We start from the raw sequence: 12,241 nt of genomic DNA, 5'->3' as shown, positions 1-12,241 counted from the left end.
TTAATAATATGTTCCCAGAAATAATAATTATGCCTTAAAGGCTTTGAACGTTTTTAATGGGTGTTTATGCACAGCAGAAATTGCTTTGCAAAGGCATTATACTATAAGAATGTTTTAAGGAGTCTATTCAATGTTTCAATAATTCAATTGTTATAAAACCTATTTTCATCAATGCTAGTTTGCCCAAAGGACCTATAGAAAAAGTTTTCATTGCTTTTTCAATATGACAGATATTTCAATATTTTTAAATATTTAAAAATGTATGCCTGCTTGACTTGTACCCCTGTACAATCTCTTAGGGTTTTTTCAGACATTCTTTCTCCATGCTAAATATTCTCATCTTTCTTGTGAATATCTCTTGTCTGACAAAATTGCCAGGCCCTTAATCATCTAAGTCACATGCTCCTAAATACATTCCATTGTGCCTATGTCCTTCTGAATTTGGAGAGTCCAGACGTGGTCTGACCAGTGCAGAGCACAGCAAGGCTATCACTTTACTTGACCAGGGCATCTATTTCTAGCAATGCAGAGTAAGGTCACATTAGCATTTTTGGCACCAAAATACACTATTGGCTCATGTTTGAGCACTGTTAATGAAATCCCTCAAGACTTTTTGACATGAACTCCCATTAGTGAGGTTTCCAACATCCTGTACTAATATAGACAATAGTTTGCAGTTAAGTGAAGTTATTTGCATGGTTTCTTATTAAATTTTATGTTTATTATTCTAAAATGTTGAGATATATCTAAGTCCTCAAATATAAATATTGATAGGTAGATAAACTTTTAAGTATATGAATGCTTTTGTGTATTTGTTCTAGTCATCAATAAAGATGTAGTCTGTGATAATCACAAGTGCAAAGCCTTATGGTATATGGCTAGAGTCCTTTGGTGGCAGAAATCAGTCTTGGGATGTAGCTGGTTAGGCAATAATGAATCAGCAACTGTGGGTCCACCCAAGTACCCTAACATTCAACCACATTCATTTATTCAATTTCTCTCAAAATCATGAGAGACTGTTAGACAACTTTCGAGAACTAAAATGAATAGTGATTTTATTTTTTCTATTTCTCACTATTAGAGTGATTTTATAATTCTGTTTAAAAAGACAATAAGTGATTTTTTTTTGGATCTCATAATTATCCCCATTTTCTAAGTGCATATAAACTAACACATAGAATGTTAAATCTTATGATAATCCCACATTTGTATTTCTTGACTTCTCTGGGAAATTATCAGTTTTCCATGGGAAAAAAGTCATATACTTTTTTGTGTTTTGTAAACAAAGTAGCAGACTCAGCTATTATTTATTATTTAAGCGTCTAAAAATTGATAAGATTATAGAAAAAAATAAAACAAATCTATCAATTACTCTCATATTCATATAGTGTGCTGGTCAGCTATTTATTGCTGAGAAGGAAAGACTTATTTTGACTCACAGTTTCAGAGGTTTCAGTTCATCATCACCTGGCTCCATTGCTCAGAGCCTAAGATGACATAGATCATCATGGTGGAAGGGTGTGGGAGAAGAAAGTTGCTCAGGTCATGGCAGCCATGAAGGAGGTGGGGAGGAAGGAAGAAAGGGGCCAAGGACAAGATATACTCCTCCAGGGCATGCCACCAGTAACCTGTTTCCTCCAACACATTTCATCTGCCTACAGTTTCCGCTGCCTTCCCGTAGTCTATTCAGATTACTAATACAAAAAATGGCTTAATTAATAAATGAGGTTATAATTCCATCATTTCCTAAAAGCCTCACTTCTGAACATTGCTGCATTAGGAATCAAGTCTTCAACACATAAGACTTAAAGGACGTTCTATATCCAAATAATAGCACATATATTTTAAAATTCAAATCAGTGATATTATTTTAGATAATACTAAATTGCCAACAGGATTATTACCTAATTATATACATGGTAACCTACTCTCAATAATCTAGAATTAGTCATAAAATAATTAAATAAACTTTTTTATTATTGTTAAAAATGTTAATTGCTTCATTTAATTTCCAGGGTGCTTATTGGTTCTCCTTTAGTTGGTCAACCCAAAACTAGAACTGGAGATGTCTATAAGTGTCCAGTTAGAAGAGATAAATCATTACCTTGTACAAAACTGGATCTCCCAGGTATGTAAAAATCAAAGACATTCTCATTCTATATGATGCCCAATATTCTTGCTGGCAATAATTTTCAAGTAACCCAATAAATATTTTAGAAATATCTGTAATCATTCTTCAATTATCATCCAAATGCACCCACAATAACATTTCAGTTTTCTCTGCCCTCATTTGCTTTAGCAGGTCATAACAAAACATCCATAGATTTAGAGTATCTTACTAGATGTGTAACTTCTACCTCTCTGCATTATTTGGATCCTTTGTAAACCAAGGGCAACATGAAAGAACTTCAAATAAGCCAGTCCCTCATCCTTTTTCCACAAAATTTAACTTACTGCCTGGTTCTTAAGGGAAATAGAGCAGAGAAATTGTAATAAATAAATTTGATTTTTTAAAAAAAATTTTCATATTGAATGTTGAAGTAAATATATTTGATAGAAAAATCTCTGCAGTTGGATCATGATTAGAAGGATAGATGTTAGAACATTATTAGTGTTCTGTACAATATTAAGTACCATAAAAATGATTTACAGTTCCACAAGTTTATTGCAGAAATTGCATTTTAGTTTTCTTTTAAGAATTTCCTATTTGTTCATTATGAGCAGTTTTTTCCTTCACATTCATGAACATAGTTGCAATAGTTGCTTTAATACCTTTGCCTAATAATGCCAACAACTGAAATATCTCAACCTTATTTTACATCTATTACCTTTCCTTGAGTCATATTTTCTTGTTTCTTATGTGTAGGATTTTTGAATCATAAACTGATTGTATATTTGAATTACAAGTGTAAAAGTTTTAGATTCTCTTATGTTCCTTTGAACAGTCTAAACTTTTGTTTTAACAGGCAATTAATGTGGCTAAGGTCAATTTGCATATACTAACTTTACTGCAATGAGAAGCAGTTAAAATCTCCATTCAGTTCAGCTGAGCTATATGAAGTCCACTCTGCACATTTAATATTCAAGTCTTCCAGTTATTTGAACAGAATGCATATGTTAGAACTGTCATTTTGTGCTTCTTTTTTTTCCCTGAAGATATCTCCCCTCTATACTTTGCAGATTCTGTCATTGGCCCCAATTTCTATCCTGTTTTTCTTCAAGATAGCAAGACTGGGAGTTCTGTTAGAGTTTTACTACTGATTAGTGTCTTCCCTCAAAATAAAAGCCAAAAACAAAACAAAACAAACAAACAAACAAAAAACAACCAAAATAAAACACAAAAATAAGATACTCACTCAGTGCCAATTTCTTCTTCCTAGTATAGTTTCCTTCCTAGTTTCTGCCTGGTTTTGGTGACTTTCCAGTTCCTTCAGATAGTTGTTTCAGACATACTTTTTTCCTTTTCCTAGAATTTATACCTGTTATTTCCAAAGGATTTTTAATGATAGGAGCTATTCCTCTATTATTTGGAACAGAGTGTTAAAATTAGCCTAGAGAATTTAACCACATCAAGGAGAACAGGGTAGTGTCTGTGGTATCCCCTAATTGTCCAAGCAATGCTGCTCTTGGATCAACCATTATATAAAAAAATCTAATCCTGATTATTCAGGAACAATGTATCTAAGAGCCCAGTTCTAGGTGCTTTGAAAGCAAGACCAAAGTCTTGGATAAAGACCAATTCTCAGATCAGAAGACATATTAATCATTCAGAAACCTCTGTTTCATTGTCAAATTTAAATCTATAGTCTTAAGGTATGAGGCTGAGACAATTTTTTTCTTGATCTTGAATTTTGTTCCTTTCAAATATTTATGCACTTTACTAAACAAGGTTTAGATGATTTTGCTTTTTCCTATCCAAACTGTTAAAATATATATTTATAAAAGGAGTTCCTTGCCAATTTTGTCAGGTTGGTATGCTGCAGAATCTAGCATTCGTATTTGTAATGTCTAATGTAGCTCTCTTCATCATATTCCCTTTATCCAAATTTCCTGGTCACCTCTACAATCTTGTTTCAGTTTTCACTATAACTCTCATAATGCCCCCAAGAATTTGGAAATTATAGTGAAAAAAATTGTGTTTCTGATCTTCTACACATTTTCTGCTTTCTAGACATAACTGGCATTTCGTCACTGGTTGTTTATTACCATCTTATGAAATTAAATATTTTATTTGATTTAATTAGCAAAAACTTGTGAAAGGTAGTCCCACACTCTCATTGCCCTGCTAGTTCTGCATTCTTTCATAGTTCAACAAACTATTTGAAACATTGTAACAACATTTCTGGGACAGAAGCCAACTCTTTTGCATTAGCTAGCTCATTATATTTCTTGGTAAAACTTGCAAGTCTGTTTAGTTGAACCAAGGGAAGAATGTGCTATGAGAAAACCAAATAAAAATTTTTAAAAAATTTATTAGTACATTATGGTTACACATAATATTGATATTCATTTTGACATAATTATACAAGCATGGAATAAAATTGCTCCAGTTAGGTCCCCGTACTTCCCCTTTTCCTTCCATCTCCCTTTCCCCTATTCCCTTTCCTTTCCTCTACTGGTCTTCATTTCACTTTCTGAAACTTATTTTCACTCATATTAAACACTTTGTTCTATTTTGTAGTTAATACATCAATTCCAAATGTCACAGAAGTAAAGGAGAACATGACTTTTGGATCAACGTTAGTCACCAACCCAAATGGAGGGTTTCTGGTAAGAAAGAACGAGTAATATTTTTCATCACAACAGGCATGCTATTATTATAAGTATTTCAAAATCTGTTAATCTGTTATATCATTTTAATTCTTACCATTTTTAATTTTTAAATTTTTTAAAAGGCTTGTGGGCCCTTATATGCCTATAGATGTGGACATTTGCACTACACAACTGGAATCTGTTCTGACGTCAGTCCCACATTTCAAGTGGTGAACTCCTTTGCCCCCGTACAAGGTACCAATTTTATGCAATCTTCTCGTGTGTTTGAAAAGCATAAGCAATGAATGAGGCGTATGTATACACGGGAGCATACCAAAAAGCTTTGAGTGTTTTGTCAGCTACCAGCACTACCAATTTAGGTAAATGTTTGCTTTGCCAACTTATAACCAAGCTTTGTAGCTATTTTTGGAATTGATACAGTGTAAATAACCTTTAGAAAGTCATATTTAAACTTCATAGCTAAGGCTGTCTCATTACTTGTGTTTAAAGGTGAGTCTCTTGGAGGAAAGGAACTTCATGTGAGATATTCACAGAACGAGAAGTGTTTTATCAAATTAATATTGAGATAATTTCCTAACATAACTCATGTACAACATTAATTAAAATTAATTAGAGATGTGTTTTACTCACCATGAAGCCAGAACAATCCTAACAATGCAATAAGTATTTCTTCTCTCCTTTACTTATCTAAAACTATTTTTCTTATTAGAAAAGTAGTGTGTCCACTTTGTAGAGCATCCATTCACCTTTTAAAATGAATTGCTGTTGTCCTTGAGAACATAGATTCCAAATTTACACAACTGCCTCCTTTTATTGCAGAATGCAGCACTCAGCTGGACATAGTCATAGTGCTAGATGGTTCCAACAGTATTTACCCCTGGGAGAGTGTCACGGCTTTTTTAAACGACCTTCTGGAAAGAATGGATATTGGTCCTAAACAGACACAGGTATGTGACTCTGAATTTTTATTTCTGTTGTTCTGAAGATAAAAATACATTAATTTTTAATAAATAAAAATATTCTGAAAATAAATTAATAAAGCAAAATTTGAGGATGTGTTTTATATGTCATATCTCTGTTTTATTTCTAATAAAAGGAACATTACTCCAAAAGATGTAATTTTCTTTTTCTTCCCCCCAATGGGGATTGAACCCAGGGGTTCTGATCACTAAGACAAATCCCCAGTCCTTTTTTTTTACATTTTATTTAAAGACAGGGTCTCACTGAGTTGCTTAGAGGCTCGCTAAATTGTGGAGGCTGGCTTTGAACTCTCGATCTCTTGCCTTAGCATCCCAAGCTGCTGGGATTACAAGCATGCACCACTGCACTGAGTTAGAATATGTAATTTTCTAAACACAAAGTATGAAAACTTCCATTTGCAATGTTCTTAAAAGATATCCCTGAAGGGTATCTATAAACTTATAACTTAATTACTAAGTATGCAACAAATGTAGACACCTTTGATAATATCAGAGCAAGTTTTCAGAAACTAAAATGAAGTCTCAAAGAATCCATCACATTATAATCTCTTTTCTCAAACTGTATAAACAAATTAATATCTAACCACTGGATATTGATTAAAATATCTTTTCCCCTATATTAATTTACTTCCTTAAATAAAAAACAATGCTCCAGGCTCTAGCTAAAGAAAGTCAAATTGTTGTCACTGCCATTGTTGTTCTCCACCAAGCATCTGTTTCTGAATACATCCCCTTTTATCTCCTCTGAATGAAGTGAAAATTCTTACAGAACTCTTTCACTCTAGACGCTGAGTTAATTTTAATTTGTTTAATGTTTTTTAAACTTATATGGTCGTACATAAAATATGGAGCAGACATGATAGATAATAGGCAAATTAAATGTCAAAAGAGACAGTGTGTACAAGGTAGGAATCAGCACTAGAACCTGAGTCTAAAGGTTACTGCATGGCATGGGGGCGATCAGAGGGCATAGAAAACTCTAGGAATGTACATGCAGTCCACTGATCTCTCCTTCCTCTCTGAGACTAATTTGGGAGAATTTTCTGAAGCAGTGAAAAAAATGGTCTGACTATATATATCAGTGTTAGTCACATCCAGGTTAAACTTGTGACACAGTACACTCATATACACAGATTGGTGTCTGTGTGCTTCTGTGGGGGGAGTTAGCCCCCCCATGATATGTACAACTTTTCAAAATGATAAAGATTTTCATAGTTGAAGAGTTCAAATTATAACTCATAACTAAAAGCAAAATATCATTTTTCACTATTCCAAGGTTGAATAGGGCTCCGTAGAAGTCTAGTTGAAGGTTCGGTCATGTATATCCCACTGACAACAGAGAACTTACTGAAATCAATGTAGAATCATTAAAAGGAAATGGGATTTTACATATCACAAAATGTAAACTTTCCTAGTTGCAACTCCTCATCTGTGGTTGACCTTCTCAAGTGAATCATTAGAGGTTTGGAAAGGATACTGTATCTCCTCTTTCCTTGGGGCATGAGTCAGCCTACATCCTCAAAGACCATTCTAGACTTTTTACTTGCTCTTACTTCTAGCACAAGTTGCCCTGGGCCTCCTTTTTTTTCTGCTTCTCAAGATCCATCTCTCTTCCTCCTTTCTGTTGTTCTCCTCTCTTTTCTCATCTTGGTCAATAAGATTTCATAGACTTGTAAACTGAAAACAAGGAAGTCTAAGAGCCCCAAATGTCACAGTTTGAAGGGAATGTGAGAAGCCAGGTATATTGTTCAAGGTCACCTTGCTTGTTCATAGTGGATCAGAACACACAGATCTTTAATTGCAGTCCTATGCTTTACCTTATGAGAGCTCTCAGAGCAGGTCCAATCTAACTGCCTAAATAGTATTTCTCTATCCCTTTCTATTTCCTCCTCCTTCCTAGGGCAACCCCTTAGCTGGAACCACACGGCGCTTCCTGGCGCCCCACTCCCTGCTTGATATACCTGAAACTAATTGCTTGCTCAGTGTTCCCTTTCCCACCACTTTTCTCTGTGCTATGCTCTCTTCCCTTCTACACTGTTTTGTCCTTTCCAGTTTACCTTCTCATCAAATCTCTTCCTTCCAGAGCTAATAATATTCTGGGAATATCATTTGCATTTTCTAATATTGCATAGTCATCTGAATATTTTATTTTACCTTCAAATTTATTTATTTTACTCTAAAAATATTTGTAGCTATGAGTGAAAATTGGTGTAGCTGTGATGAGTTTGAAGTCATTCTTTAGCTTCAGGAATTCAGTCTACAAGCTTTTTTCAGAATAATAATCACTGTTTCAGTGAAGTCCTGTGCCAGTGACTCAGTTTTGGAAATAGATAACAAGGATTTATACACTCCTCTCATTCTGCTACAATTTTGTTTTTTACTGTTAGAACTGCAATTCCTTACTAAAAGTCCTGATGCTACCAATCAGTGTGGACTTTTGTTTTTGTTTGTTGTTTGTTTGGTGTGTATGTGTTTTCTGCTCTGTTCAGAATCACAAGAAGGCAAGGATAGCACTTTTTATGTTTCTAGCTTATTTTGGTGTTATCAGTTCATCCACGGGTTCTTTTGCTCAATTTGAGAGAGAAATGAGGAAGAGGTGAGCAATACTTATGGATGTGGCTTTTTGCTTATGGTCCAGCACAGGAGAGACCCTGCATGGGTTAGGGTCCCCAGACTGCTCCTTGAGGATGCAGGTTCATAACTTAAACAGACACGAACGGTGGGATTGCCAGGCTGTTGCACTAGATTTCAGGATTTCTACACACATCTTGTCAGTTCTTTGCCCTTGACACTGGGTTTGGTACTTGACAAGGTGATCTGAATGCATGTTGGGTTTGTCTGTACTCAGCTCCAAAAGATAAAGATGCTCTTTATCTTTATCTGCCACCCCAGGAAGTTCATATAATGGTCAAGTTCAGGCCTATTGCATGCTTGGTGTTTGTGTGTGTGTGTGTGTGTGTGTGTGTGTGTGTGTGTGTGTGTGTTTTGACCTGTAGTTGGAAGGTGTGGAGTTGGGGGCCGGAGTGAGTTGGCAGCCCCTGAACCTTGTATGTTCAGCAGGAAACCTCACCTGGGGAATCAGGGCCCTCCCTTCTTCAAGAAGCTATTCTGCTTGTCTACCGGGGAATTCCACTCTGGTGGGCTTCATGGAGTTGTATGTATTTCTTGAAGGGAACAATAACTCTATTCAGAACAATAGGGGCCAGCCGTTGGAGCCCAGAAGCACCAGTGAATGGAGGGAAAAGAACTTAGTCTGAGAAAGAGAAGTGGAGCCAAAGTTATTTAGTTTTAGGACCCCATTATATACAGAGGAACATTTCTTAAAACAACAATCAGCACACTGCCATTTGTAGTATCTTCTAACTTTACCAGAAAGAATCTGCTTCCTAAAGACTATCTCATCTCTTACATCCATGACCAGCCCAGCATTCTAATAATAAACCCTCAAGAACACTCGTTGAATACATGTGTATATCATAGTAAATACAGTGTTGTATTCTTCTCTGATGTAGACATTTAATGAGACTTTTTCTATAACTGGCATCTTTAATATTCTTTTAAGTACATTAATGTATACTTTGGTCTTTATTATTCATACTTGAATCTCCACTAATCTTTTCGTGTTTAATTAAGCTATGTCTAGGACTAATTTCACAAATAATTCTCTAAAATAAAGGAATTGGAAGGGCAGATTACCTAAACTATTATATTTCCTAAACAACATTGAATAGGATTTTGAGTATAACATGTTCAAACTGTCTTTAATGTTTGATATTCCTTCAGTGGATTCAGAAAAGAAATTCATTCATAGAAAATTTGGAAAGATACTTCCTCTTTGCAGAAATGTACACTGAAAAGCATGTTCATCTTTCATGTGGTCTCACTGTAATTCCAAGAATGGACAATTTGTTTTGACAACCAATTTTCCCCTGATGAGTTATTAATATAATTTAGTAAGTTTGATTTCCCTTCATTTCTTTTGTTTGTGTTTGAATGTTTTTTGTTTGAATTAAAGCATTGAATTCTGACTGATTGGCAGAATTTGCTGCTGGAATTTTTTCATCTCCTTATATTTAATTTTTCAACCCCATTCCTGAAAGGAACAAATATCAAAACAAATTCTGGGAGACATTTTCCAGAAGTTACAAAGATAGAAATCTAAGAGCAAGCAGAGTAGCAAACTCTTAGACATCTCATCCACAGCAAAATTATAAAAGCATCAGGGATGGAGTTAGCAGGAGGATTATGTTATGAGGATTTCTCTGTAGGAGGACCTACTGAGAATGGCTTCCCTGGGATCATACAATAATCTTGATGTTTGTCTATCGAATTGGGACATAGTCAACTGATGTCTGTCTCCTGCCTGAAATATCTAAAGGGCACAATAGCAGTGTCTAGTGATGGAAGGACAACTCAAAGAAGAGGTAGCTGCCCTGGGATCAGCCTATTCCCAGAATTTGTTATAACAACATCAAAAAAGAAGATTATGTTCCATGAGTCAGTCTGGGTCACTCAAACGGAGAGCCAGTATGAGGTCTTGTCAGGTCCTGACCATACTGTCTTGTAGAAGTAAGTGCATGCATCTGCAGAGAAAAGCAGAAGACATCAGAATTTCTATAGACTATGGTCATTAAATACATTCACTCTGTGAAAGGATGTGAGTGAGACATCTCAGTCAAGGAGATTCTCAAAAAAAAAAAAAATCCATAAAGAAGTTATATGCACCTCTCAGGATTTGATTCATCTTAGGATAATACCATTCCAGGAAGAATTTTTATACCACAGACTTTATCTTCTCTACCCCTGTCCCCGAAAAGGCAAAAAGTATACTAAGAAAAACACGTACAAAAGCAAATAAAGAAAAAAAAAACTGCATGTCCTTTTATAACCACAGGCTTTTTACCCCCTATATATCCTTAGTAGGAGAAGAAGAGAAAGTTTGACTACAAATTAATTTTCATGTTTTGTCTTTTGAATTTTTTTAAATTTAGAACTATGTGAAATAGTTGTAATTTATTCTTTTTTTGTTTACCAGAAAATATAGCAATTTCATGTGGCACAACCTAAAATAGAGTGCCTTATTTATTTATTATTTATGCATTGCTGGGGATCAAACCTCAAACATGCTATCCAAGAGCTCTACAACTGAGCTCTACCCCTAGCCCTCTAGCATCATATTTAAACAGAAATCTTAAAATTAAGAATTGAAGCATATGGCATTTATCTTTCCATTCAAGAATAACAGGAGACCTTCACCCCAAATAAATTTTAAAGGGATAACAGGATACAAGGAAAAAGGTTGCTTGCTGATTATGTTTGTTTGCTATATTCATTGCGATTGTACATTTAGTACCTTAGATAAAGATTAATTACATCAATTTTATGCTGTCATAAATTTGTCATTTAATAATTACAAATGGTAAAAGACAGTCTCTAAAGATATGAAATTAATTGTTACCTCCAAAAAGATGAAGGAAGCAAGCAAGGAAGGAAGGAAGGAAAGAAGGAAGGCAAGTGAAAATGCTTGCCTGAATGTTTTCATGAGACAATTAATATACATCAGGGAAATGCAACAAAAGTTATGGGCGCATCCATTCTAAAGAGTTCTGTATTTTTGTGTGGCCCCATTAGCACTTTTGCAAACATAGTCAAGGAATTTTTGCTAACCAATCTTTTATCCAAGACAGAGTAAAGGCTATAAAATTGCCTTTAAAAAAAACCTATAAAAACAAACCTGAAACACTCTGAGCTTGCCATAAAAGATATGATGGTATAAACATTATGGAGGTCTTATTGATCCTCAATACCTAAACATAACATTGCTTTTAATAATAAATGGGAATGATGTAAATATGTCAAATACAAGTGCATTACCCTAAATAAAACTAGTAAATTGTGAGACTTGATATAAAAGTGAAATATACTAATGGAACAATGTCTAGATTGTTCACATCAGGAGTGTAGCATAACATTAAACCAGGCAAAATGAACGAGAGAAATTAATTAAATTTTAGGAATATTATTTATCTTTCTTTTGACTACACATTTTATGGCCTTTTCCCTAGAAGCCTTAAATATGGGGCTTGATTCATTGTTTTCTAAGTCTGAAAAGAAGCTGAGCTGAGCCCTGCAGCTATCCTCTTGTCAATCATGCCACAGTTTTTGAATATGGTACAGTGAATGTGGCAGATCTTCTCTCTCACTGGCATCTAATCTCCATCCCCCACCCCATTTCTATCTAAAATTAATCTAAATAATTATTCCAAAGTTAAATTCAGATAGTTTCCCTACCTAAAAACCTTGTACTGGCTGCTGGATAATATCAAAACTCTCCAGTGCACTTAAAGGCACTGAACACCTTGTCATTCTCTATGCATACAGTTTCCCCAGTGCCTCTGTCACTTTTTGCCTTTCAGACTCCTTGGCCCCACCCCTCCCACTCCCCCACTGCAAGCAATGTGCTGTGTTCAGGTTACTCCCTCTGTCTG

At 35.0% G+C, this 12,241-nt stretch overlaps 1 protein-coding gene across 1 annotated transcript in view; it reads left to right on the top strand.

The window, feature by feature from the left end:
• Itga1 (integrin subunit alpha 1) overlaps positions 1 to 12,241 on the top strand; it is a 151,108-nt gene that overhangs the window by 65,021 nt on the left and 73,846 nt on the right. Inside the window, exons 3-6 of the mRNA XM_076857298.2 lie at positions 2,016 to 2,128; positions 4,682 to 4,770; positions 4,896 to 5,007; positions 5,593 to 5,720. Of these exons, the coding sequence (XP_076713413.2) occupies positions 2,016 to 2,128; positions 4,682 to 4,770; positions 4,896 to 5,007; positions 5,593 to 5,720 (442 nt within the window). The remainder of the gene's footprint in view (positions 1 to 2,015; positions 2,129 to 4,681; positions 4,771 to 4,895; positions 5,008 to 5,592; positions 5,721 to 12,241) is intronic.

This window comes from Callospermophilus lateralis, chromosome 5 (genome assembly GCF_048772815.1).
Source record: "Callospermophilus lateralis isolate mCalLat2 chromosome 5, mCalLat2.hap1, whole genome shotgun sequence".
Taxonomy (NCBI): Eukaryota; Metazoa; Chordata; class Mammalia; order Rodentia; family Sciuridae; genus Callospermophilus; species Callospermophilus lateralis.
The sequence above is the reverse complement of the archived record's forward strand: the minus strand, read 5'-3'. Positions and strand labels throughout refer to the sequence as shown.